General features: G+C 41.6%; 1 protein-coding gene across 3 annotated transcripts in view; it reads right to left on the bottom strand.

Annotated features, from left to right (window-relative positions):
• Positions 1-26,207, bottom strand: part of MOB2 (MOB kinase activator 2) — an 88,814-nt gene that overhangs the window by 6,039 nt on the left and 56,568 nt on the right. For all 3 annotated transcript variants that reach the window (XM_026850481.1, XM_026850483.1, XM_026850482.1), the window contains exons 2-3: positions 4,606-4,766; positions 3,308-3,401 (exon numbers count right to left, since the gene is read on the bottom strand). In XM_026850481.1, coding sequence (XP_026706282.1) covers positions 3,308-3,401; positions 4,606-4,766 — 255 coding nt within the window. The remainder of the gene's footprint in view (positions 1-3,307; positions 3,402-4,605; positions 4,767-26,207) is intronic.

Genomic DNA, 26,207 nt, shown 5'->3' with positions numbered 1-26,207 from the left:
GGCAAAGCAATGTTTTGATGGGGGGGAGCCACCATATATAAGCATACAGCTCCAGGAATTTAAATACAAGAAAATGCAAAACAAGCAAGTTTGAGTCAGGATTTCTAGAAAGAAGTACCCTCCATCTGCAGAGATACTAAGGGCAAGGTAGACATGAGAAAGGAGACTGTAAGATCAGAAAAAAATGAGTGATAAGAATTACCAACACGGGGATTTCACTGGGCCAAAATGAGACCTTTCACTCTTATGTGTGGGCTGCCTAGAAGTTTGCAGCCATCCTTGATTCCTGCCTCAGGAGTTCTGTAACCTCAGCCTCGTGAACAGCACTTGGACAGGCTCTCTGTTACTCCCCTCACTTCAGCACTTAGAAAGTTTTGCCCAAATGTCAGCTAGAAAACCAGTTTACAGCTCATGGTGCTTTAAAGTTAGTTTGTGTAACAAGAAGCTATAAAGCATGCTAAATCTAAATAGTAAATACTGTGTTAAAAATATAGTACCTGCTTTACAGCAAGTGGTAAACATATTAATGAACAAAATTAAGTCATCCCCAAAGTTACCTTCACGCCACCCTCATTAAGTTTTGAAGATAACTGGCCATTCTGTTATTTCTCTTGGCATTATCCCACCTTGCCAGCAAATGCTTCCATCTGTTCTACAAGGAGACTAAGTTTTTGTCAGATGTCTCTTAGTGACCCCAAGCAGAAATTCTCTTCCTTATTGTCTGCAGATGGCTGTGCTATCTCATATATCTGACAGAGGGCTGAAAGCTGCATCTGTCTGCAGTTTGTCAGTTGGCTGAAGCTTCTCTGAGATGTCAAAACTTTACCTCAAATATTTAACTGCAACTGGTATTTGTTTTGCCAGCAAATCCTCTCAACTTGGGATTGAGTATTTGCAGTCATTTGAATGCAAAGTAACTTGACAGGCAACCTGTTCTCAATAGTTACTTCAACATCTCAACCATAAATACAAAAAGCCTTCCTTAGGTATGACCAGAATGGTGTGATCCAAAACACACCTTGGAGCACCGGGCAGGGAAAACACAAGAGAGGATCAGAATGCAGACCTTCACACTGAACTACCTAAGAAATCAGCACTGAAAAAAAAGGCAAACTGCACCCTTATTGCAAGGTACTCTAATTCTATGGCAGTCTAACAGAGGTAGATGCTATTTTATCCCAGAGTACCCGAACGGATCACAGCCACACACGGTCAAACCTGGAGGGCCTGTCAGGTTAATCAGCAACTTCCTCTCATGTTCAGGTGGTGCTCTATATACTGGAGACAGGTCAGAGGCACAATAAATCATATCACTTGGTGTTTCTCCAATACAATAAGCATGTTCTCATCTTATTTTGTTAGGGTAAGATTTAAAAAAAAAAAGGGGGAATGGAGTGGGGAAGCAACATACAGCTCTGTCATAGTCATAACTCGCTATGACCAAATGAGCATCTTTGAGGCAGTTCTCCATGTTCCATTAGGCGTATCTCTTCCAAAAGGGAAGAGCTAGGAAAGGCAGAATATAAAGATAAGGATTATCCAGAACTGTCATTAGAGATATTTGGAGAACACGATTATGAACAGGACCTTCAAAGCTGAGCTGTATTGAGGAGTGTAGCTCGGTGATCTCACCTCTGTGGGTTTTCACAGACCCGCACGCTTCATAGGAGATTGAAATACGCAGCCTGCAGTTTGCAAACATGAATCACTCATCTGCCCCCAAGTACAGGAAGATACTTAAGTTGTTATGATTTAGCTAAACACAAACCGTTTCAAGTGATTCACCCAAGTGTAGACATGCTTCCTGTTATTCCCAAATAGCGCAATTTTTCAGTTTTCCAAAACAAAGGGTAGGAACATTCCGCTATCAGTCCTCACCACTAAAAATACAGGCTACAGCTGGAGCCGCCTACAGGCACTTCCTTTCTTTATTCTGCAGCACAAATGGCTTACAGAGAACTCTTCTTCAAGACTCACTAGAGCAGAACGGAGCAGTTCCCTACCATCACCTCCCTTTAGCCACTATTTCGCATCAGCCAAGTGGATAAACAGTTAAACTCAGTGCTTTGGAGAGCCAGTGCTGCATCAGGAATTAAAACATGAGAGGGCTTCGGAGCAAGAGTCAACAAAATACTCATCTTACTGATCACTATTTCTCATTTAGAGACATGCTGTCTCCTTTTGATAAAATCTGGGTCCAGCAGAGATTTATTACTTTCTGTTCCAGCCTGCTTTCAAAGTCCTTAGCATGGCCTTTAATTCTCTACTGACAGTTATCTTTCCAACTTTTACATGCAAAAATATCCTCCGTACATTTTGCATTCTTCAGAGAGCTCTCAAAAAAGCCCCTGATATTAATTTCAAGTGCACAAGATAGCCCAGTACATTAAGCAAGGATTCCGTTCTTAAGCACTCTGTAATTATTGTCAGAGATACAATATAGAGCTCTGGTTCTGTTGCGTACATTGCCTGGGATGTTTGTTTGATGTACTATAACATTAACTGCTCAGTCTTCTGTTTTAAAATCCATCTCAACTAAATTAATCCCAGGAAATGCAAGAGGAGGGAAGAAAAGGACGATCAACACATGTGCTGGAGAAAAAAATCCCACAACACAACAGGCTTATTCATACTCAACTGGATCTCATATTCCATCATGTTGGACTGTGCTAATCAAGAGCAGGAGTTTATGGTAACTTTTTCTTACATTCACCATGTACAGTAAAACTACAAAGCTTTCTTTCATAAGTGACAGCTAGTCAATGTTAAGAAAAGTCTACTAAGTCCTACAGAGGGAAAGTGCCAAACCAAAACGTTTTCCTTACTCTTTGCAAAGCTGCCACTTGTGTCCTCTGTGCCCAGGGGCTCGGGCAGAAGGCCAGTGGCTCACGTCAGGCTAGAGGTTATCTGCCAGCAGCTTGGTGCTCTGTCAGCATTCCAGCTATCAGAAGCACCCTCTGAGGTTTTTGCAATTCGTTTATCCTCCCCAGCCTTCTATGGAATTGGAGCACTCCTACCACTAAGGATAGTTTTGCCTTGCTCTTCTTCCCTCTCCCCCCCCAGCTACACACATGGTAACTGGCCTCTCTGATCTGACCTTAATAAAACCATCTCAGAACAGTCAAAGATTCTCATCCTTCTAGTCCTCCAGAAAAGCCGCTGAAAGAAGAGCATGTACAGCTGCCACATTCTCACTACGTAGAGATCTGCTGTAAAACACTTGCCCCATGACATCCAATACTGAATATCCTCCCCAAGCAACTCTGAAGACTTCATGAAAACCTTGTAACTGTAAATATCGACTTACGTATTGCACACTGCCATGGTCTGACATGACTCTCCTGTACAGAATTCTGAGATTGTACTATACTGTAAGTTGATGTGATGAAAGAAAGTTGTTGCTGAAAAATAAACACAAAGGAAAAAAATTCAGAAGTAAAATAATTTCAAAACACTGGTTATCCTCCAGACAATTATTTAAATAGAGCAAGTAAAGTGACCTCAGAGTCTTGAGCATGCATACAAATTTAAACACGATTTAGCTAAATGAGTCTAATGATGAACTGCAAAACAAAGAGGTACATAGAATGAAAGCTCTTGTTTTGATTTAAGATGAAAGCACCATGATGCATCAGCTCTTATTACTCACTAAGCAGCAAGACTGGAAAGTGTCTCCGTCATCAGCCTCACCTTTATGGTAGAATACTACAAGCTGAAGGCAAACAATTTGCTATGTTCTTTTGAAATCAGACTTAAAACGTACAGTGGCTAAAAAAACAGCACTAATAGTTCTCATGACATTATCTCCTTTTAAAAAAACCCAGCATGAAAACTACCACACTTCTACTTTTTAAAATTCTCCTGAGATAATTTAACATCTTAATACTCCTCGGAGGGGGACCTCATTTTTTTCTTAATGAGTCTCTATAAACCTTCCTAGTATGCAGTTTAAAGAAATTTCTTGCCACTACCACACACTGTTGAAAATGTAAACAAGACAGGGTTATAGCTGCAGGTTAGGACTGGCAAGTGGAGGCACAGGAAAGTACTGTAAATCAGAACTGAGATGCACAGATACAGCATTCAGTCACAGTAGTCAGTCACAACTCTTGAGTTCCAGCTAGACTACAGTTTAAATTCACACCAATTCCAAGGTTTGGTAGGAGTGGGGAGAAGAAATCCAACCAAAAGACTTCAAAACTTCTAGCTTTAGGCATAACTTGCTTTACATACAAGTCTTAATAAACTTATCATTAATGCTTCTGGAAAACCAATAGCTTGAGTCAGAAACATGCTGAATCAGCCAGTTTAGCAAATAGTCAAAGGGAATCGATGGTCCTCAAGAGAGCATCAAAAACTTTAATGCCCTCAGTGCCCCAGAGAGGGAGCTGGAAGGAGGGAACGCATCAAGGCTTCCATGGTGCCAAGCACAGTTGGTTTGTACGTAAGACAGCTTCATTACTGTTCAAGGTATAATGACATGCACTATGCAGTAAAAATAGTCACTGAGTGTTTTTCTAAGTGCTGAAAAGAGTAAAAAGAAAGAGTGAATGAATGCCTGCTTGGGGGACAGCAAGCTCCGAGCTGTAGGATCACAATACTCACTGTTGCTGGCTAGCCACTCGTTGAGGTCTATTTCTCGTGGTAACATCACTAGCTCCTTAAATTCGAAGTCAGTAATTCTGGATTTTGTGTATTCTGGCTCTAGGTAAAGTTTCTTCTCTTCCGGTGCTGGCTTCTTCCCATTTGGCTTTCCCTTGGACTTCCTGCAGGAGATTGAAAAGAAAGAAGAAAAGTTACCTTTACTGTTGATGAACTGCTACAGAAACCTGAAAGAAGGTGGTTTATCCAAACTCCTGTATTCGTGTTTACATTGCTCCTCCTGCCTTCCCTCCCCTTGGCTTAATATTTTTTTATTAAAGCAAACGATAGTTTCTTAAACAGTGTATATGAGCTCAGTCCCTTTTTTCAAATAACATTTGAGGGTTCGAATGGCGCTAAGAAACTTGAGACTGAGCTGCTCTTTCCCCGTTGCCCTTTTGCCAGTTCAGATTGCAAACTCCTGGGGGAGTGACGGTCTCTCTCTGTGCCTCTGAAGAGCCCTGACAGCAGAACGGCACTGTGCCTAAAGGAGCCACCTAATGCGAACACACCAGCAGGCTGCTGCATCACACAGTTAACTGCCACCTGCAGAACGGGAGCTTGAGGGACAGTAAAAGCAGACTGCTGCAAGAAGGTAGCTCTCAGCTGGAAAAACGCTCTTTCCGCATCACATGCTGGCACTGCTTAGGCAAAGCTACAGCATTCCTCGTTACTCCAGTCCTACATTTTCTGAGACACCAGAAGCCTTCTAGAAGTGAGCATCTGTGACTCCAGCGAGAAGCACTGATAACTACAAAACCACCTGCTTTTTCAATTCCCAGGATACCCGAGACAGAAAGATCTGAGTTCATTTTTCTCGGAAAATCCTTTAAAATACAACGCATCATGAAATACCTTCCATTTAGATTTACAGAAGTAGACAAGCTACATTCCATAAAATGTGTTTATCTCCATGGCATGTATTTTTCCAAAGTGTTTCTTGTTATCACTAGAGTATTCCTCTCACTCAATTAGTAACATCCTCAGCCTAGACTCTCGACCCAACCCGTATTCCTGGGCCAGGGGTTCAGCAAGGACTTCTGAGGAAGGACAGCCCGTGAGCACTTTGGTCTTTTAGGCTATGTGGTCAAACAGCTGGACATCCATGTTTCTAGTTAAAAAAAATCCACCTAAGCAGAGACAGAAGATCTATTTAATGGCAAGGGACAAAGCACGGTAAGGCAATACTTGCTGTACACTATCACAGGAATACAAGGAAGAGATGCCAGGACTTTTTAATGTCAGTTTTTCTTGATTTAAAGAGGTTTTTAAGGATCTGTAAAACCAAGACAGCCCACATTTGCAGAGGACTGCATTCAGTTTGCTGTTGAAACTCATCCTCATCTAGATCCCATCCAAAGAGACCTGACCTTGTTCTGGCTCTTAAAGCACTTTAACTGTGCCCCTGTCTGAGATACACGCAGACTTGGTGTTTGCTGTGAGGATTTTTTTTTTCACATTTTCCCTGCGCACGGTGTTTGAAGGGTCAGTGCCTTCCCCAAAGAAAGTATAATTATTCAGATTTCTCTCCACATCATCAGCCCTGCAGTAGGGAGAGACCAAGATTCACCTTCCACAAGAGACAAACACCACAACTTACTACAACCTGGTCCAGCACTGCCACTGTTTAAACTGTCTTGAACTTGCATTGAGTCTTGTCATACTTCTCTCTAACCAGTAAATTAAGATTAGGAGGACTTTAAGACTTCAGAAACGTCATCATCAAGGAAAAAAAACCCAAGGAAAACTTGGTGACAGCAGGATGATACACACTTACACCCTCACGATATATTTACAAACCACAGATGTACAGAAAGCACTGTGGGAGGTCTCTGGTAGGGAAAAGATAGTCACACTTTATTTCTGTATGTTAATGAGAAAGGCAGATTTCATGGTTAGAGAGAGGACGCCTGTGACACAGAACATCTTTTTAAAGAATACAAATACAGTACAAGAATAAACTAAAACCAGTATATGTGAAGATGAATTCAGCACATAGCTACTCTTGCACATCTCCTGCCATCTCCTTTTTCCCCAGCAGTGCATCCCAATTCAAATGACGCCTGCGAGACTTGTCCATTATTTAATTTTACCTAAATAAAGACATACATAGAAGTTATATAAATAAATAAAGTTTATTAAAAAAAGTAACGTGGACTAATTCTCATAGCTGTTCCACTAAGGGATGTTTTAGGACATGCAAAGTCAGGTGCTCCTCAGCACAAGGCTTTTAATAGGGAGGGCTTGCTCAGTTAGACCAGCAGCTCCTGGTTGTCATCTAGCTGTTCTTGCCTTTGAAGGCTATAGATTTGCTAGATCTCATCTGAACCTGCCCATGTAAAAGTAAGCTACAGATAAGAAAGAGAAGTCCATGAAAGCAAGAACTGCAAGAGGACTTCAAAGGTATTTAAAGAAGCTACGAAAGATATACTTCTATTTATTCTTGGGCCCGAGACTTCAAATTTTCACAGAACTTTTGAGATTATATTCAAGGAAAAAAGAAACAGCATAAAACAACAGTCTCATTTGATAGTCTGTAACCTGACTTTACTGCAACGTGTTTGACCTCTTCCTTTTGCAGGAATACCATGTTAAGACTTGAAACTACCTTACCCTGACAGTCAATGGCATAAATCCAGTTGAAACTACACACTTGGCCTTCAGCTAGTAAAAAACACTCCAGGCCACTGATTTGTTTAATTCCCAGCACAGGCTGCCTTACTTCTACACTACTGAAACCAAGCCTGGCATGCTCCATTCAGCACCTTCATACCTGCTGGGCCTCTGACAGACAATATTATGGTCTATTCAGAATATACTCTTTCAGGGCTTTTTTCAGCTGGTTGGCTTTAGTGGGGTTTGGGTTTGTTGGGGGGGGCGGGGGGGCAGGATTCAGGCATTCATGGATAAGTTGATTTTTAAAGAAAATTAGAGTTCCAGTAACAATCATGCAGAAAATACCTTCAACTTCAAAGACTGGTTCCACAAACAGCATTAACCACACTTGGGGAGAAAAGTGATCAGTGAGAAGTAGTTTGGATAGAACAGAGTTTGTGTCTTTGCTTTACTTCAGGATACTTAAACCAAGGGCCCCATGTTAGGGCTCTGCCACGTCAGCTAAGAGCAGTCTTCTTAGAGGAGGAGGAGGAGGGGAGAGAGAGATGAAGAGGTCAAACAGTCTGTCTTAGAGCCAGGCTGTGGAGGGAAACCACAGGAGGAAGCCAGACATACGAGGCTGAGGCAAATCTTCCATTAAATAGAAATGGGTAGTGTGTACCTCATTCTCACTTTAGCATCTTCTCCCCATTTCATGAAAAGAAACAAAAATCCAGCACTAAATATATTTCACAAGTTTGCTAATGCAAACATCGTCCTTTTAACAAAACCCAAACCCGCTTATTTCCACACAAACGTCAGTCTCTGTTAGATTAGTACATGCAGCCACTTGCGTCTTTTCCGTAGATTGTGTAAGTCTTTCCACAACTGCCTTGTGCTGGAACTGGAGCACTTCAAACAGAAGCTTCCTGAAGGATCCCATGCTCTGCCCCTTTCCAAAGGTTTGGCTCAGTTTAAAAAGGAACCTGACTCATGGATATCATCACTGAAACTGCAAAATGCCCATAATCACTGATATCAAAGGGTTTATTCATACCACTGAAACCTCAGTGTCAAATCACCCTGTGCAGCACAAACTTCTATTTAACCTTTTGCAGCTGCTGGGAGTTTAAGCAAGACCTCAGAAATTGTTTCTACCAGCAGATTTTCATGACCTGCATGCAGTGCAGTTGGGACACTACATGCCCCAAATATTCTAGTATAAACTAAAAAAAGGAAAAAATCCAGTCTTAAAAACATCAAGTTTTGAATCAGACCACACATATTCCCTCAATTACGCAGAACTTAGGTTATAAAGTCAGACCTATTCATATTAATTGCGACATGCTCAGTCTAGGCTGTAAAACTGTGGGTTTGGTTTGGAAACTGTCAATACTAGTCAATACGAAAGCATTTTCTTTACAGACCTACAAAGATGGAGAACACAGCAGTACAGAGAAGACAATTTTAGAAACATGATTACATATAATTAAGAATCAACAAACAGAAATTCCATATTCTAGATAAACCAAAGCTCATACATTCTCAATTACTAGAATTATTAAATAGTGTAAAGTTTAGAAGAAGCTTCCTTCCTTCTGCTCTCCCCTATCTCCTAGTTCACATTGTTTCAAAGACTTGTAAGAAAACACCATCTACCTGGAACCAATTCCAAATGTGCAAAGCGAAGCATCTGTTACTTCCTCTGTTGTGAGCTGTTCACACTCAAGATGTCTTAATTTTCTGGTTTATGTTTAAAGTACACAAATGTGAAAAATTGCGTGTGGTCATTTCTGAGATGTCCCAGATTGCCCTCTAAGTGAAGACTATAGCAGTGAGCATAAAGCAGCACACACAGTAACAAGCTCATTACCTTGCTTTCAATGAGAGGAAAAGGGACAAGACCATTAGAGTTTTACTCAGGAAACTCCAAAATCCATCACGTGCAGAAGATTATTTACTGGAAAACATAACTAAACCTCATGTAAGACTACAAAAAGGGCAGTACCTTTCAAAACACTGCTACAGGCACCCTAAAGCAAAGCAAAGTCCTGATTCATGTTTACCTGTGTCTGTTTTAAAAAATAAGAAAATTCTACTAAATGTGTCTTAACACGTCCACGTCAGATCGACTGTATCTCCACAGCAGCTGGAGGAATAGCTGTTACGCAGCAGTTTGCTGAAGGTCTGTCAAGAGGTTCGACCGAAACCTGTCTATCAATGCTTAACTACTAATTAAGGAAAGAAACATCTTTAGGGAATCCAAGGAGACAGCACTCAGCAGTTTTTATTGACAGAGCACAAACTAATTCTTCAGATAACTCCCAGGATAGGTTTGTGTTTGTTTGATTTTAGGCACTCAACTGAATATGATGCCACAGGCCAAGTCACACCTGCAAATAAGTTTCAGAGAGGGAAAAGTGATGGGAGATGACAGAAGAGAGGTCACTCATGTAAAATCTTTGAAGAAGGTTCAGCGAACTGGCTCCAGCCAAAGACAGTACGTTCACTAATGCTTCTAGCAGGGCTTCCACGCTCAGCCTTGTGTTCAGCTGAGAAAACACAGCAGCTGGATGTTTGCCTGGATTTCACTAGAGAAAGATGTATAAGACACTTCACCAAGTGACAGGCCCACTGGGCCAGGATGATTTTTTCCCCTGGTCTAACTGCTTTCTTAAGATTGAGTAAAACTGCCAACTTCCCAGCTTGCTTTCTTATCCCATTTCAGTTAATAAAATCCCTCCTCTAACCTCTCTCTTACTTCCTTCTTGATCAGATGCCCAGTAGTTTCTTGGTTTAAAAAGACCCCACACTTTGAAGCATCTTCAAAGAACCACCCAGGTATCAATTTTAAAACCATATGAGGAAAGTATTATACCCATTCCATAGCAGAAACTGGCTGTAAGGTTCAAAGTTTATTCATGGTACAAATACTAAAGATGTGCTTCAGTTTAAACTGATACGGTTTGTTTGGAAACAAGTACATGTGAAGCAATCTCATTCAGCTGAAGTATCAAGGACACAATGTCCACTATGTGTGGTTAACATCCCTTTGGAATTGTTTTGGTCACAAGAATATCATTTATTACAAGGGTGATCACGCACAGGGAATACTAGTGATTTATTAAATGCCAAACTTCCCTAAACCGACCAAGTTAATGAGATAATTAGATTATCTCTACCAGTTCAGGATTCCTTTTTTCCAGAAAACCAGCAGAGCTATAATAATTTCTTGCTGTCTCCAGCAAGCTGTGCAGTTTCTTATGCTTCATCTGAAACTGAAATCTCTTCAAGGACAAGCAGTGATGCTTCAATTGCCATCTCCTACCCTTCACACCCAACTAACTACCCTTGGGGTGAGTGGCTGTTTATTTTTTCTTTTTTAAAAAAAAATACAAGTAATCTGTGGCTTTTCTCTTTTTAATGTGGCATATTAAGGTGGTTTTAGCACCAGATATGAGTAACTTTAGAAAGTTAAAAAGTTTATTAAAAAAACCCTATAGTGGGTGAGGAGCAGAGCTGCAGGCAAAACTGCAATCACTTGGTGCCCTCTGGATCAGTCTCAAACACACTGATTTCCATTTAAAAATGGACAGAACAAGTCCAACAGGCCTTACATAGCAAATTTGTCTCCCTGTTTGCAAACGTCAAAACTCACAAGCCACCTCAAGTCTGTGAGGAAGAAAATCCCAATGGATTATGAACAAAGATGCTTACTTTGTGATTAATAATTTATTTTTTTTTTAAAGTAACTGACCTTATTTCTTACCCGAGGTTAACTGGTATAATCCTAGCACTCCTCAGCAAATTTAGAAGAGAGCATGTCTTGACTGTTCACAATCCAGCTGTAATGTGTTCAGTCAGTGCTGGCTAGAGGACAGTAAAAGCCCCACAGTTCATAGCAAAGCATGCAAAAGTGGCACAAAAAGAAAAATCTATTTTAAGGAAGAATAAAAAAATAAGATGCCCACAAAAATGTTACCAACTGATATTAAAAGAAGTCACTTGAGGTTTGGGGGGCTAGTCTGAAGTACTCTAGCTTCTACTTTATAATTTGTACAGTTCACAATCTGGAAAATTTGGGGGTTGAAATGGTACATTCCCAACTAAAACATTTATGTGGAAAAATTACAGCCACCAACATCATATTCCACCTCAGCCAGGTGTAACTACGCTACCGGACTACTGGATATATCAAACTATCTTGGCCTTTGATTTTCATCCTGTAATTCTTTCCTTTCTTTTCAAAGTGTCTTAAAATATCTTCCACCGATTAAGTATTACAGACTGAAGTATGCCTGCCAAAACCTACTTTCTTGGTAATCTGAGGATGGGGGTTAGATTCTTAAAACACAGAATTAGAGAGGCAGTAAGCCAACATTTTAACCGTGTCTTTTAAGCCGATCTTTATGAACGCTTTCATCACATTTTTGTATTTTCCAGTGAATCAGAGTTTGTAATACAAAATTAAAGATAATACCAGATACTTTAATTTTAGCTCCTCTCCTCTGCCTTTCTTCAGGTAAAGTGTCAAATGCAATGTGAGTGGAACACAAGAGGGGATAAAACACATCAAGGTAAAAAATTTTAATAGAGAAGCTCTCTCCCTCTAATGTACTCCCCTTTGCAGAGAAGAAAAATTCTGGAGATTTCCTCCATCTGCAGAAGGCTACAGCTTTGTAAGGAAAACCAGGTTAGCTGCTCACAGATTTACTTGTTACCTTTCTGGTTTTTTCTGTGACACTTTACTGGAAAGACATTACCAGCTAATTTCTGGTTATAAATGTTCTGCGTTAAGTGTGGGACTTCTGAACCCATTCATAGCAGGAAGGAAACAGTTTTATGAGCTAAAATTTATAAATCCTAGTGACAAACTCCCACCAAGAACAATGAAGCAGCAGGTTATGCCAGTTTTTACAGGACAGGAACAAACTCTTGGATGCTGTCCGGTTTCCTGCTCCAGCAGCCCACAGTCTTTTCTCCTCAGTTAATTACGAGGACTGGAAGCTGAGAGGCACTAGGCAGCTTGAAAATCACTTCTTGGTAATTCAGTGTCTTTATTTGTATAGCATGCAAGAAAAGGGGAATAACAAGCTTCATTTGAACACCAGCAGTGTTGCCCTTCCTTTGAGAAGAAGCAAGAGATGGTATTTGCATTTCCCTCTTTCTTTAAAACCGTACAAGATTAGTATCTCTGCAGAAGTTTTTCTGCAATCCTGTGTCCCGTTTTAACCCAGATAACTGCTAAATTTTCAGCTGAAAATGCCATATGACAGCACACCCAGAACACAAATCCTAGATGTACATATGCTTGTTCAGGACTGGGAAAGAAAAGAACATCAGCATGGGAAGGGAAGTTGTGTAAGGTATTGGAAAGCAAGCCCAAATCCCACTGCAGCATACAGTACAATTGTCATGGATTGCTGTGGTCAGACCATTCTTCCAGGGCCTGGGGAAGGAGACTAAGCTTTTTAAAACCATCTCCATTCCGACCTCCTCCAGCCCCAGGTCTCTGACAGACCCCTCTGACCTCAGTTTCAATCTTCCCCTCTCCTGCCCTGGGTTAGCTCCAGGACTCAGTTGCTGCACAGGTCTAAGGGGGCTGTGCAGAATAAAATGTCTTTGGCAGCATTTCTGGCCCTGCTTCTTCATTTTTGTTCTGTTTTTAAAAGTTACTAATAGTTTATTTAAGAGGAGGAGGAAAGAAGAATGTACCCTACATGCCAGGGAAACTTTTTCTTTTGGATTCTCATAGTGGCTCTTTGCCTTAAAAGGGAATCTTTGCTTGGCCTCCGGATGCTCTGCTGTAAACAGACGGTGCCAAGGCATGGCAGGCATGTTAAGGATGACAAGTGCCATAACATTATTTCATAATGCTACTTCTTAACAGAAAGCCCAAAACACTCTGTAGGGCCAAACTGAGTTCCAGCTGGTGCAAAGCAAGGACAACAGGGCACCTGCACACGCTACGTCTCCAGTACATCAAGCCTTTCCGCTTCCTTTTGTAGGACACCACACGCACCTACTAGTGAAGGGTCTAGAGAATAAGTCTTATAAGAAGCAGCTGAGGGCCTGGGACTGTTTATTCTGGAGAAAAGGAGGCCGAGGGGAGACCTTATCACTCTCTACAACTATCTGGAAGGAGATTGTAGCGAGGTGGGTGTCAGTCTTTTCTCCCAGGTAACAAGAGGTAGGATAAGAGGAAATAGCCTCAAGTTGTGCCAGGAGAGGTTTAGATTAGATATCAGGAAAAATTTATTCACCAATAGGGTTATCAAGCAGTGGCTGCCCAGGGAAGTGGTTTGAGTCACCATCCCTGGAGGTTATCGAGAAGACAGATAGATGTGGCACTTAAGGACACGATTTAGTGGTGGACTTGGCAGTGTTAGGGTTACAGCTGGACTCGATCTTAAAGGTCTTTTCTAGCCTACATGATTCTACAATTCCACTTCCCTCACTCCTCCTCTCTTCCCTTGCATGTCACCCCCCGGCCCTAGCTGTTTGCCACACTGTTTGCCCACAGCGGCGTGTCAGCTGCATATTAACTGCCTTGCAAAGTCCAGTGCTGGAACTCCCAGGTAATTGCTGGTGGCCAGGTACCACTGCTGCTCCTTCTCTTCAGCCCAGGATCCCCCAGCTTCTCTCCAATGCAGCTCTGGGAAGAACGGCTACAGAGGCAAGGCCAGGCATGCGAACAAGCTCAGTTAATGCTACAAAAATGCGGAGAGTGCATTCTTGTGGTAAAACATGCTGGACTGGAGTTTCCTTTCTTCTCTGAGCATACCTGCCAGAACTCCTCCCCCAGACTGAGAGGAGGTATCCAGCCTCACTTGCTGCCTTTGGGGAGGGCCTTCTGAGTGTATGATCTGTGCACTGATCCATGTTCCCCTCCATCAACACACTTTGGAGAGGCTGAGTGGGACAGAGCCCCAGGAACACCTGGGAAGTGATGTCAGATAGGAAACAAACAGATTTTTTTATTTCTAGGAGCCAGTGATGCAATTTGAAAGGAACCATTCACTATTAGAAACAGAAAGGTACCTTACCCAAACAAATATCCTGTTGTTCTTCATTTTGAAATGTTCTTTTACCTTCATGCCGTAAAGCTCTCACATATCCAAACTAGAAGGTGCCAACATGAAGCCTCAGCAAGATTCTTAAGTGATTTACTACAGTCCAGATTTTTGGTAATTTGAGGATTAGGAAAGAAAAAGGACACAAATCTTTCCTAATGTTTATTTTCAAGAGCTCTACGTGAAGCCAAATTAGGTCTGTGGTAAAACAGATTCAGTAGGTCATAGATGAAGTGTTGCAACAATTAATTTATTCAATGCTTAGAACAAAACCATACAGCAAAACATTGCGTCAGAGGTGCCCGAGTCCTGAGCCTGTGACAGACGTGGGGTGGTGGTTCTTGGATTTGTTTTTTGTTGGTTTTAAGTCTCCAATTGTAGGCAAACTCTGGCTTTCGGACAAAGGAAGACAAAACCTGGGCAAAAAAGAGGGCAAATCCCTGCTTGAGGTGTCTCGTGGTATGTTCTCCCCTGCTTGTAACTCCTCCCCTAGAACAGTACTCTCGGAGCAGAGCCTGGCGCAGGGCACCACAGGGCAGGAGAGGCCATACCATGCTAACTCTCCAGGGCATCTCTGCCCAGGCATTCATCAGTTCATAGCTGAAAATACAGGCTGGAGTGTGTTCTGGGGTTTGTCTTGTTAACATCCAGCTCATTTTAGTTCCCAGGCACACACTCCAAACCCATCAGGCCCATACACAATACCAAGATAAGGATGCTCCTGCGTCCTTGCCTCCTCCATTAGAGGAAAAATGTCATTCGTATTCTAGCAACACAGATGCTTCCTCATCATCCTCCACTGCTAAATAATAGTCCTATACTGCAGCTAGACAGTAGGAAGAGGATTCGTTTCACCTAGCCACGGATATCTGCATATGTACGTGTTTATATCTGAACTGGCTCTCTAGGGACCTTTTAAAGTCGGAGATAAATAGTTTTTTCTTTATACTGGAAAACATTTCGGTCCAAGGCAGACATTTATAGTATACCCCAAATTTCTTTAATTAAAACACACAAGCAAAAGAGAAAAGTAGCTCTCAACTGAAAGCAGACAATGGCAGAGAAACCAAGCCTGATTCTGTCACAGACACTGCCTGCTGCAGTGGGGAGATCTCCCACAGAACAGCCATGAGAACAAGTGACCTGCACCAAAATTTGAAAGCAAGTAAATTCTGGGGTGGCTTTTAACACCTTTCACACTTTGGGGAAGGCAAATACAGGCCTGTCAGGTTTATTATTATAAGACTCAGAATAGTGGTTATTTGACACATGATTTAAAATTCTGGAGGCCAGAAAAATTGCTTGCAAAGAACAAGCAAAAACTAAAAAGAACCTAACTGGCAAAAAAAGTCCGTATCTCTCTTTTAAGGATTTTAAGACTCTGTGAACTGAAAGAAAATGTACTGTAGTAAAAACACTGAAACTTCTTAATTAACGTATCTATTTCCTGGGTGTTTTCAGACATGCCTATTAAGGTAACCAGTGATTTTTTTAAAAGTTTTTATCCTGTAATCTTCTATTGGAACGCACTTAAGAGTTATTTTGACTTCTGCATCATGATTAAATTCAAGTTCTGGCAGCAACTGCTTGTCCTGGTTATTCTGATGCAGCCCTGTTATCTTTCTAGAAGAGCACATGCAGTACACTTTGGTCCTCCTTTGCTGGGAGGGAGCTCACTACCAGAGTACATAAATCACTGAAGACACTGTTATCTTCCAACCCTTATGATGTTTGTAGAGCTGGCAGATTGCAAAGTATCTTTTTATTTCTAAACCTAGCAAATTTGATTTGGAAACCTCATGGCCTCATAAATGTGGGGTTTCACAACATAGCTTGCACAGAGTTGCTTTTCAGGACAGAACTGTGCTTTAATTGCTGGGAATTATTTCACCATGGCAACCTGGCTTCAGCAGTCAGACTCCTTGCTATACAGCCCAAGATATACAAACGCAGTCAGTCTACTCTGCCCAGAGTACCATGGCACAGACAGGTTTGTCTTTGTAGGATGTGTTTTAGTTTACTCACTGCCTTTTTGTCTTGCAAGCTCTCTTTGTACAGGGAAAAACATTTATCTAACAATAGTAACTACTTTTAAGGGCTACTGTAGCCTAAAGAAAACTTGCAACAAAGGAAATATGTTAGATACGCAGGCCAAACTCACCACCTTCCCTGCATACTATGCTTTGAAAGACATTACATGTACCTATCTAATGCACTTCTAATCCAAATTTTACCATTCTCTACTTCTAAAAGTCTACAAAAATGTTTAAAGATATACTTTATCACTACACTGTGCAGTCTGAAAGAAGGCAATATGGACTGCATGACACTGCCCAAACGGTTAATGAGAATACTCAAAGAGTCTGTGCTCTCAATAGATAAATATTTTTCAGCATGGTGCAACATGTCAGCTTGCAGCTGAGCTCAGTCTAGTTGTCTCTCCTCTCAGCTTCCCAGAGGCAAGGAACAGTAAAAGACTATCTTTTACTTCTGACAGGACTGGGCAAATTACAACTATTTAAGCACAAAAAGCATCTTGCATCAGAAGGATAATTTTGCTATTTTTGTTGAGAAGAGAGTGAAAAACAAATTCATCACTTGCCTTGCTACTACAGTTCCACTTTTGAAAACGTCACCTGTATGTAATCACACAGTAGGCAGGACTTCAACAGCTGAATCCTTCACATAAACACTGTCTGGTTTACATCTAAAAAATGTGGTTTAATAGGACAGAAATGTGTTAGGGCACACCACAACTGAGAGTGTACACAGAAACACAGGTAACAACATAGCTACTTCAAAAGTCTTAGCTTTTATTGTAGGAGCTTCAGTAAACAGTATAAATGCAATTAGATATATAGCATGGGAAAAAACTGTAAGCTGTTTTCACTATTCATTAGCAATTTCACATGCCTGCACCTGTAAACTCACTTTTAAAGCATTTGTACTACCACACACATGTTCATCTTGTTGCAGAGACACACAGCTGTGAGGAATTCAATTACCTACCCAGTCATTAGTTATTGAACAGGTTGGGCAAAGAAATACCAATGTGAAGAAGCAGCCCCACCTGAAATTTTCATCCACTGTATCAAGCTCCACAAACACTCATCTCTTACACTTTAAATTAACTACAGCATTTGAATTAGGAAGGATATTTATTTACTAGGAATGACCATGGGTCCAGGTCTGTTCTGTCTCGATGGCAGCCTTGAAGATGAAAAATGGATTTCTTTTTCTTTTGTTAAGCTTTTGTCTTTAATTTATACCAAAGTTCATTCAGAGAAGTCCCACCTCTCCTTGCATGCCTTAGATCAGATCCTGTGGTGAGAAAGAGTGCCTTTCAGTCTTAGTATGAACTATCTCGTTAAACAAAAACCCTGAAATCAGTAGTTAGAAGTCATAAACTGTGTCTCCACAGGGTAAGAAAGCTGAAGATAAAAGGAATCAAAGCATTATCTTAATTGGGTAACTTTCATTAACAAATGATACGTACAAAACATTCACTAATCTGTGTAGTTAATTTTTAAACTTTGCAACAGAATGATGCAATGCTGTTCGGTTTTGTCACCAACAGCACACAGCTGTTTCAGTATTTCCTAGAGAACAGCAGAGTAAAGTTCTGCTTTCTGTACAACAGAGAAAGAAAAATCTATTTAAAATACAAAGTCTATGGAATTGTGGGCCAAAGAATATTTGAATGACTGATTGAAAAAAATAGTAGGGTGGATAATAGTTTAATTACTGGTACAGTTAGATCAGCCACTGTTAATTAGCTCATGAGACAGCAGTGATTCCCAACCCTAATTTATTACTTGTCAGGATACTCCAAGGAGATTGAAAAGCTAAAGTAGAAGGACTTTTACAGACACGTACTGATCCATTAGCAATCAGAAACCCCCCAAAGTTTCTAGTGTTGCCTCCAAGGGCTTGCTGAAATACAAATTCATTCTTTTAATTAAATGCTGAAAGCTCAGCCAAGAAATTGGTTAAGGAAAACTAGTAATTTTCAAAAGTAAATACTAAAATTAGATGCACAGTTGCATGCTGAATTTGTTTCATTCTCTTGGCTGCACATGCAAATAAAAAGCAGTATCATTAACTCTTCATGTGGATTTGCAATAAATCTATACACACAAGCAGAGACCAACATCTAAGATTCTTCCTCAAAACACAGCGTGACGTCATGCTTTTACAAGAGCTTTGGCAACCCAATAGCCCTCAAAACAAGGGATGGTTATGACCAGCTAACACTCTTCAAACACAGCCAGCATCGCTCGCCCGAGAAGCCCTGTTTCAATTCCTGGCAGCCACTGACAGTTCATACTGGTTTTGCAGAGATGAAACCACGCTACTCGATTGTAGCTGCGCTGGTAGTTTCACTGAGAAGAAAAGAAAGATGGTCCCTAACCAGGGAAGAAGTGTCTCTCAAGAGAGTGGTTTGCTATCATTGGGTGATCCAGTTACTTCTCAATATTTAAGCCTTTACTTCAAAAATCAATAGGAATCCTTCTGAAAAAGCTTGTAACTGAAATTACTTAACAGGTTAGTTAGCTCAACTACAAAGTAAGATGCATGGATTTAAAAACTGATGCATTTGAGTAATGTACCCAGACATGAAAAAAAAAAAAAAAAGCTCTATATGCTAAAAACAAGAGAAAAATATTTCAGTTGAGACAGAATACAGTTTCCCCTCTGTCCCACCACACAGGTGGTGGTCTCAAGAATCCAGCTTTATCTTTTTCCTGCATAGGTTTGTTCGGAAGAAATAAGGCAGTCACATCAAAACTGAGGACTCTCTATAAGGAAGAACCAAGATAAAGCTTGTTTATCAGTTTCCTTTCCCCTCTCTTGCCAAATGCATCCTGGTGACTGTCAGCACTTATCCCTGTAAGGCTTTGGTGTTCTGAATCTGAGAATCTGTGGTCAACAGTGGACTGAAGAGCAGATCTGAGTGTCTGGAGTGTGAGTGGAGCTACCAAGGTGCACCCAATATGTCACTTCTGCTGTGTGTCCATTTTTATAAATCACCATGAAGAAACCCAAGCCTTCTTTCTTCATTGTACTTTGTATGGTGTGCCAGGATTATTTTTTTCAGATATTAAGCTGTCCTAAGAATTTTAATATTCTGTCACTGCCTGCCTTTCTGAGGACAGCTGCACCCACTGCTGATTCCTCTTTTTTTAAAAATAAAAGGAATTACACAGACATCCACAATGTTCCTTTCACCTGGGGAGCATCTGCTACCACCAGTCCCTGCTGTCTGAGCAAAAGCACTTCTAAACTTACTTCAGTACCAGACAAAAATGAACTTGGAAAATTAACAGAGTAGAATTTTCCAACAAGCTTTAACAACCCAGCTCCAATGTTAATGGACTCCATTAACTCCAAGAACTATTTTTTCCTTCAGAAAGCTGGAAGAAACAGTTAAGCCACACATCCTATACCCTTCTCTTTCCAGAAGCTAGGTGCTGGCAGCTCTTAAGAAAAGCAACATCTCATCTGCTCTAATAGCAATTTGCTGAAGCCTTCGTTAAGATTCTGTTGAGCCCCACAGCACCAGGGATTAAGAAAAGGATTAGAAAAATCCTCCTCAACAAAAGAACAATTTATTGTTCCGTTATAAACTCCATTTTGGTGTAGTCACAAAAGGGATAAATTTTGTCTTAACCATCACTGAGACAGGGCAACAACCAGGAGAAGACCACGTTCCTAACACTACACCTCTTCAGCAAAGATCATCAAGAATGCGAAGAGAAAAGCTCTTCTACAGAGGGTTTTTTTCTCCTACAAACCTACTTGGTAAAGACCTTGGGGTGTCCAGATGGTTTAAGGTACCAGAAGACAGCAGATAGAAATTGTGAAATAGATACTTTCTCCATAAAGAGCAGCACCAGAATCTTGGGCTATTACAACATAGGAAGCAAAGAGACAAACCAGGAATTGTAGTCAGCTCCCAGAAGGATGAACACTGCATGCTCATACTTTGCGTGTATATAAACTGAAATCACCTTCCAGGCAGAAACAAGCTAAAATCTGGAGCAAATCCTATAATGAAACAAGCACATACCAAGGAAACAAGATAAAAGAAGGGTGAATAATTTCAGAAATCTGAGATTACAATCAAATCTATCCTTCTGAAAGTGTCCAGGAGGGATCTTCAGAAAAAAAGCAGCATACTTTTGCCCCTAAAAGAGAGGAAAACACTGTTAAGCCTCACGCAGGTGCCCTTTCTATACTAGCTCTGGCAACTTCTTACAGGGTTATTTCAACACACAAAAGAATTTTAGCAGTCCTCCCCCTCTGGCTATTGCTTCACAGGACGTAGAACACATAAGCAAAATACGGCTCAATGTTATAAGTACCTCTGCAGAAAGACACCAACTTCTTCATTAAGTTAACACATTGTACATGGTTCACCAACTTTCATAAACACAGCAGGGTCATGACCCTCCTGCAGTGAATACAAGTGAACAGCCAGAGGACTACCCCAGAGGAATGGAGGAGTGCCTGGCTCACCACATGGCAGCGACAACACAGCATCTTTCCAGAGCACAGTTTCAAGTCCTGAGCTCCAGGAGAAGACCAGGTTGTTACCTGGTTTTGTCAGAAGTATCTGACAGCTCAGTGGGGCTGAACGTCAAGCAGAGCACTACGAGTTGTGCTGCCACGACCAGAAGAGACTTGGCTACGTGTGTATGCTGGGGAACACCCTCCTGCGCAAGCAGGGAGGGCCACTGTTCCAGAGGGCACGTCCCTGCCCAACGAGTCCACCATGCTGGCAGTGCCACTCAGGCCTAGCTCCACTGCAACCCGCTCCTGCCACAGAACAGTCTCCACAAGCACCCCTCTGCTTCCATAGGCACAGAAGAGCTACCACAAAGCCCCTCCTGCCTGGTCACACTTTGCCAAACCACAGGATGCTACGATGCTACCGCCCTGCTATGTCACTGGTCCCTTCCCAGTAGCTGGGTGAGAGTCCCCAAAGGCTGTCACTGAACAAGGAGTCAGCTCCTCTTACAGAAACATTCAGCAAGACACAGCATGACGATTCGTGATGTCAGTTGCCCTGAACCATAAACATTTTGAACTATTTTGGTACAATGGAAAGTTGTGGGAGGGAGGAAGAAAAAGAACAGGATGAAAATAGCTGACATGGTTCTGAAGAGCACTTAGCCTATAAGCCCCTTCCCTGCACGCTGCCCTCCCTCCCTCCCTTTTCTGCCTGTCCCTAGACTTTTGTATTAACCAGATTAGATAATGCAAAACAAGACTCTTCCTAATTACTTTCTAATAGTGTAGAGTGGACTCAATTATTGAAAAATGTTTCTACCTAAATTAGGATAAAAAAGGATTGATCTTTTAAATATTTTCTTTAGTCCTGTTGATAAACACAAGCATCACAGACAACAGGTATCCTCAGCAACGAGTGTCAAGGCAGTGGAGAAGAGGCAGCCACGTCAAACACGGTCTGCTTCTACACACCTATGTCCTGTTTCATTAGCACATTTAAGGCTATTTTGCATGATCACTTAAAAAAAACAGAATCCACTATCAAGATTAAGCTGGGGTTTTTTTTCTGATCTTACTATGAATTATTTGAGGACTAGATAAGGAGTTTAAATTAAAAAATAATTTCTAAGTGCTGGGCTTAAAAATATACAGAACCATCCAGGATGCCAACACAAACTTGCTAATTTATGTGACTGAAGCAATCATTATCACACTATCACCAAAGACAAATTACTACATTCTTGAAATGCACCTGTAAAAACTCCACTTTGTTAGTAATGGCAATGGCACACCTACCCAAAAAGAGGGAGGTTGGTTCTTTTATTTTTTGGTTGGTATCCAAATCAATCCCTGCACGTTGTTATAAGAAGGGAGGCTCTTAACAAGAGGAATTTTAAATTATCTATTCCCACACTCATCCTGGACTATGTATAGATATAAACCAGACTGTACTTTATCAAAAGTCATTACACAGTGACTTCACAACTCTGTAACCCCAATCATTCTCTTTCCTGACATCCTATCACGGATAATTAATCAACTATCCCAGACGGACTTGGTTTCACTGGAAAGGAAACACCCTGGCTAGGATGCTGCACGAGGAGCAGTCTCTGAAGATAGTGTGCGGAGGACCCAAAGTGCCCGGGCACAGCACATGCGCTGCCGTTCTGAGCCACGCTCAAGCATCCAACCCAAGATTCCAGCGCTGGCACGGGCCGGACACCATGTCCTGATGTCAGCAGCTGCAGCTCTGAGGAACACGCACAGCCAGCCCAGTGACCGCTGGCACCAAAGGAGAGCTCTCACGTGCCCAAGTCTTCCTTCCACTTGTGCTGCTCGAGGCCAGTAAAACACACACCTCTGCAAGGAAGCTAATAGTATCCAGCTGCTTCACAAAAATCCTGAACAGTTAATTAAATAATGTTTAAAAGCACAAAGTAAAAACCTGGAATATTATCCTACTTCTTTCTCCCTTTCCCCTTCTACCTCTCACTAGAACCTCCAATTTACAGAAAACAAAACAACAACAACAAACAGAAAAACTGCATCCATTTTATTTTTATCCCTCCCTAACTGTGAGCTAAACAATTACACAATTCATTACAGGAGAGGGGAAAAATTAGATTAACATATTTCAAAAACATCTGAAGTGAAACGAAAGCCCTAATTAAACACTGTGCTAAGAAACACACGTAACTTCATCTCAGCTATGCTATGATTAATTTAGAGGGGAGATGACACTTTTCTAATGGTATTTTCATTTTTTTTAATCACCACAAGTGTGTAGTCTTGGTCCCATCCCTGAAGTGTTAAACACAGTTTACTAACCCATGTGATGAAAGACTCAAGCATCTTCAGAGTTCTTCATAGCTGAATCACTAATAATTTAAAAGACTAATAAACCTAACAGTAGCTTTCATAAAAAATTAATTAGAACGGCTGAGAGCGCACATCTGTTGCTTTTGTTACATTTTTCCCCCCTTTCTGGTTCAGTTGTCTTTCCCCACGCTCTTTTAAAACTCTTCTCAGGTTCTCAGGGCTGCTGGTGCTTCTCGTGAAGCCTTTTTGCTTCCTCACACTTCCCTCCTTGTTTCCTCCCCGTATTGTTTCCTTTGGCAGCTGTTATTACCTGTGTGTGACACAGATGCTATTTGGCACCCAGCAGCTCGCAGGACTTGGACCCACTAACTGATGAAAACAACTTGCACGTTAAAAGCTTCAAGAGAGTGAGCTATAAGTACATATAAATTTGCCACGGAGGAAAATCATACCGATCAAGTATCGTACTGGAACAACTGAGCTTTATAATTCACAACCAGGAGAGAGACAGAAATGGAAGCAAGTTAGAGAGAAGCCAGACACTCTGTCCACTGTGAATTTCTACAAGTCTTTGGCAGCCTGTGGAGGGCTGGGAGGGAACAGTAATGATGCAGGTTCCTGGTTATGCCCGAGAAAAAAGCCTAAAATGCAGTAGGCTGTTCGTAACACCACACTACGCACAAGCAAGATAACCGTTGATCTCATCGCCAAGCCATTTGTAGGCCTGACCAACAGAAGGAAAATTACTTCATCCAAAGTTTAGTATTGATTCATCTTCTATACAGACTACAGAAAACTCAACCAGCAGTGTTTCAGGTGGCCAGGCTTAAAAATGGTATTCGATACTCTTAGAGTGAAATACATGATAAACCATTATGGTAACGTGGGACTCATTTAACTTCATACAACTACAACAGAAGAGCTAACAAGTGAGCTGGTCACTCCGTATCAGGCTGGCATTGCACCTCTGCATTCAACATGTTTTTAAGCTCCCTGTTCTCCTCTGCCAACAATGAAGTGGACAAAGCTCAGCTGTGGATGCCCATGTTCAAAGAAATCAACAGCTGTCACTAGCAAGCCACCATTTTTGGCCTGAACAAGGTCCCACATGGTTCCTCTTTTCACTATCACTGGGCTCACACTTTCTTAAGCACTAATACCCAACTTCTGCAACAGGGAAACTTTTATTGGACTTAATATTTACCTAGGCTCCTAGCTAGTACCTGTGCTCTTATGCTGAGTTCTTTTCAGAATAGGGTGAGTTTATGTTTTACAGAACAAAAACTGAAGAAAATCAAGTTGAAGATACACATAAGGTCAGATAAGGCATCTGAAGTATATTCAAGAAAAGAAATAAAGAGAATCAGTCTGGCATCTAAAGAAAGTTTTTGCGACTACACATTTCTCTCTAACTGGGTGCAAAAGGAGATAAGCCAGAATGATAACACACATTAAAAAAAAACTCTACTACAAAACAGTAATCGCTTCCATTTAGGAACAGCTGAGCAAAATAAAGTTGTGCTATCAATTACTAAGCCCAAAATGCTTTATGTACGACAACAACTTTTTCCTGCTTTCACAACAGTCTTATAGCATATATACACAAAAGAAATCTCAGGGAAGCAAATTAAATTCTGCACAGTTTCTGCATGTACTCCAGTTGAAGGAGAAAGAACAAGGTTATGTTATACTTTTTCGAAGGCATTGAACAAATCATAAAAAAAAAAGTAATCCATATTTCACTGCTAAGTCACAGGAAGTTACCTATACATTTAAATAAACTGCCATAGATGCTGAAACAAAAGGTTTGGCAATTCTTCCCTACAGAGGCACCCATCTATTTACATCTGGGAGTGCTGCCAATAGAACAGCTACCAAAAACTTCAAAAGGTTCACAGCATGAATAGCAAGCTGCTGGCCAAAGGATTTTATGAAATGACCAGCTGTGTAACACCATATTGAATTATAGACACACCACCCCCCAAAAATGTAAAGAAGGGACGTTGAACTTGTTAAAAAAACTGAAAAACCTGAATTCCTTAAACTAATGTTTTCTACAGGAAAGTATTTTTAACAAGGGAAGAAAACAAACCAAGCAATACAGCACCTCTTTAAGAGCAACTCTAAGCAGTTCTCACCCAGTCTACTTTTAAGTCCGGTGAACTTTTCTAGTTTAAGCCAGAGCTCAGCCGCTTTGAGATCGGAACACTCTGCGTTAATAAATGGTTCCCCTAAACTCGCTTAGAGAGAAGAGACATGAGTCAACAAAGGAAGAGAGGAATAATGTTTCTGTTGACAAACATTTAACAATTGGCAACAGATAGCAGGAAACAGGGACAAACTAAAACTTGCCAAATAAAGTTACACTGGGAGAACAAGGCTCCGTTTTGGAGCAGCGCTGCCATTCTTTGTAGATCCCAGAAAAATATCTGGACACACTTAACTAAAATAAAAAGCTGCGGCTGTTGAAGAACAAGGCTGCTAATCCTGATATTTGTGGTGACGTTTTTCCCTGCAAACCAGAGTGGGTCAGAACTCCTCCGAATCACATTACCGCACGTCCTTTGCCAAAGAGTCTGGTTTTGGTCCCAGCAGTCATACACGTCTCGGTGTTCACACAAGTCCTTCCGAGCTACATGAGCAATTTTTTCCCCTCATCTTACGACATTTCTGTAGAAAACATGCCAAAGCATATACAGCGCCTTACTCAGGAATGGCAGGACCTTCGCTGTCTGCTTACAGCCTGGAAACTCGGCGCTCGGGGAGCCCGAACAGAAGTTGGCTGCAGGGCTATGGGTGGACAAACGCTTCTCTCCGAGCAGCTCCTGCCGGTCCAGCTTCCACCCCCGCGGGCTGCCGCGGCGGAGCAGCCCCGCTCCGCTCGGCCGGGCCGGGCCGCGCTCCCCGCGCCGTACCATGGTGGGGGATCACTGCAGCCTCCCCGGTGAACGGCCCGTCCTCGCCCAAAGTCCCAAACCCGGATTAAGCTGCAAAATGGTCCTGCAGGCGGTGGGCAAAGTGCTGCGGTAAGGACGGGTCCGGCGGCGGGCGGGGGGGCCGTGTGCC

Source organism: Athene cunicularia, assembly GCF_003259725.1.
Source record: "Athene cunicularia isolate RWA chromosome 5 unlocalized genomic scaffold, athCun1 chr5_part2, whole genome shotgun sequence".
NCBI lineage: Eukaryota > Metazoa > Chordata > Aves > Strigiformes > Strigidae > Athene > Athene cunicularia.
This window is presented reverse-complemented; position numbering and strand designations above follow the sequence as displayed.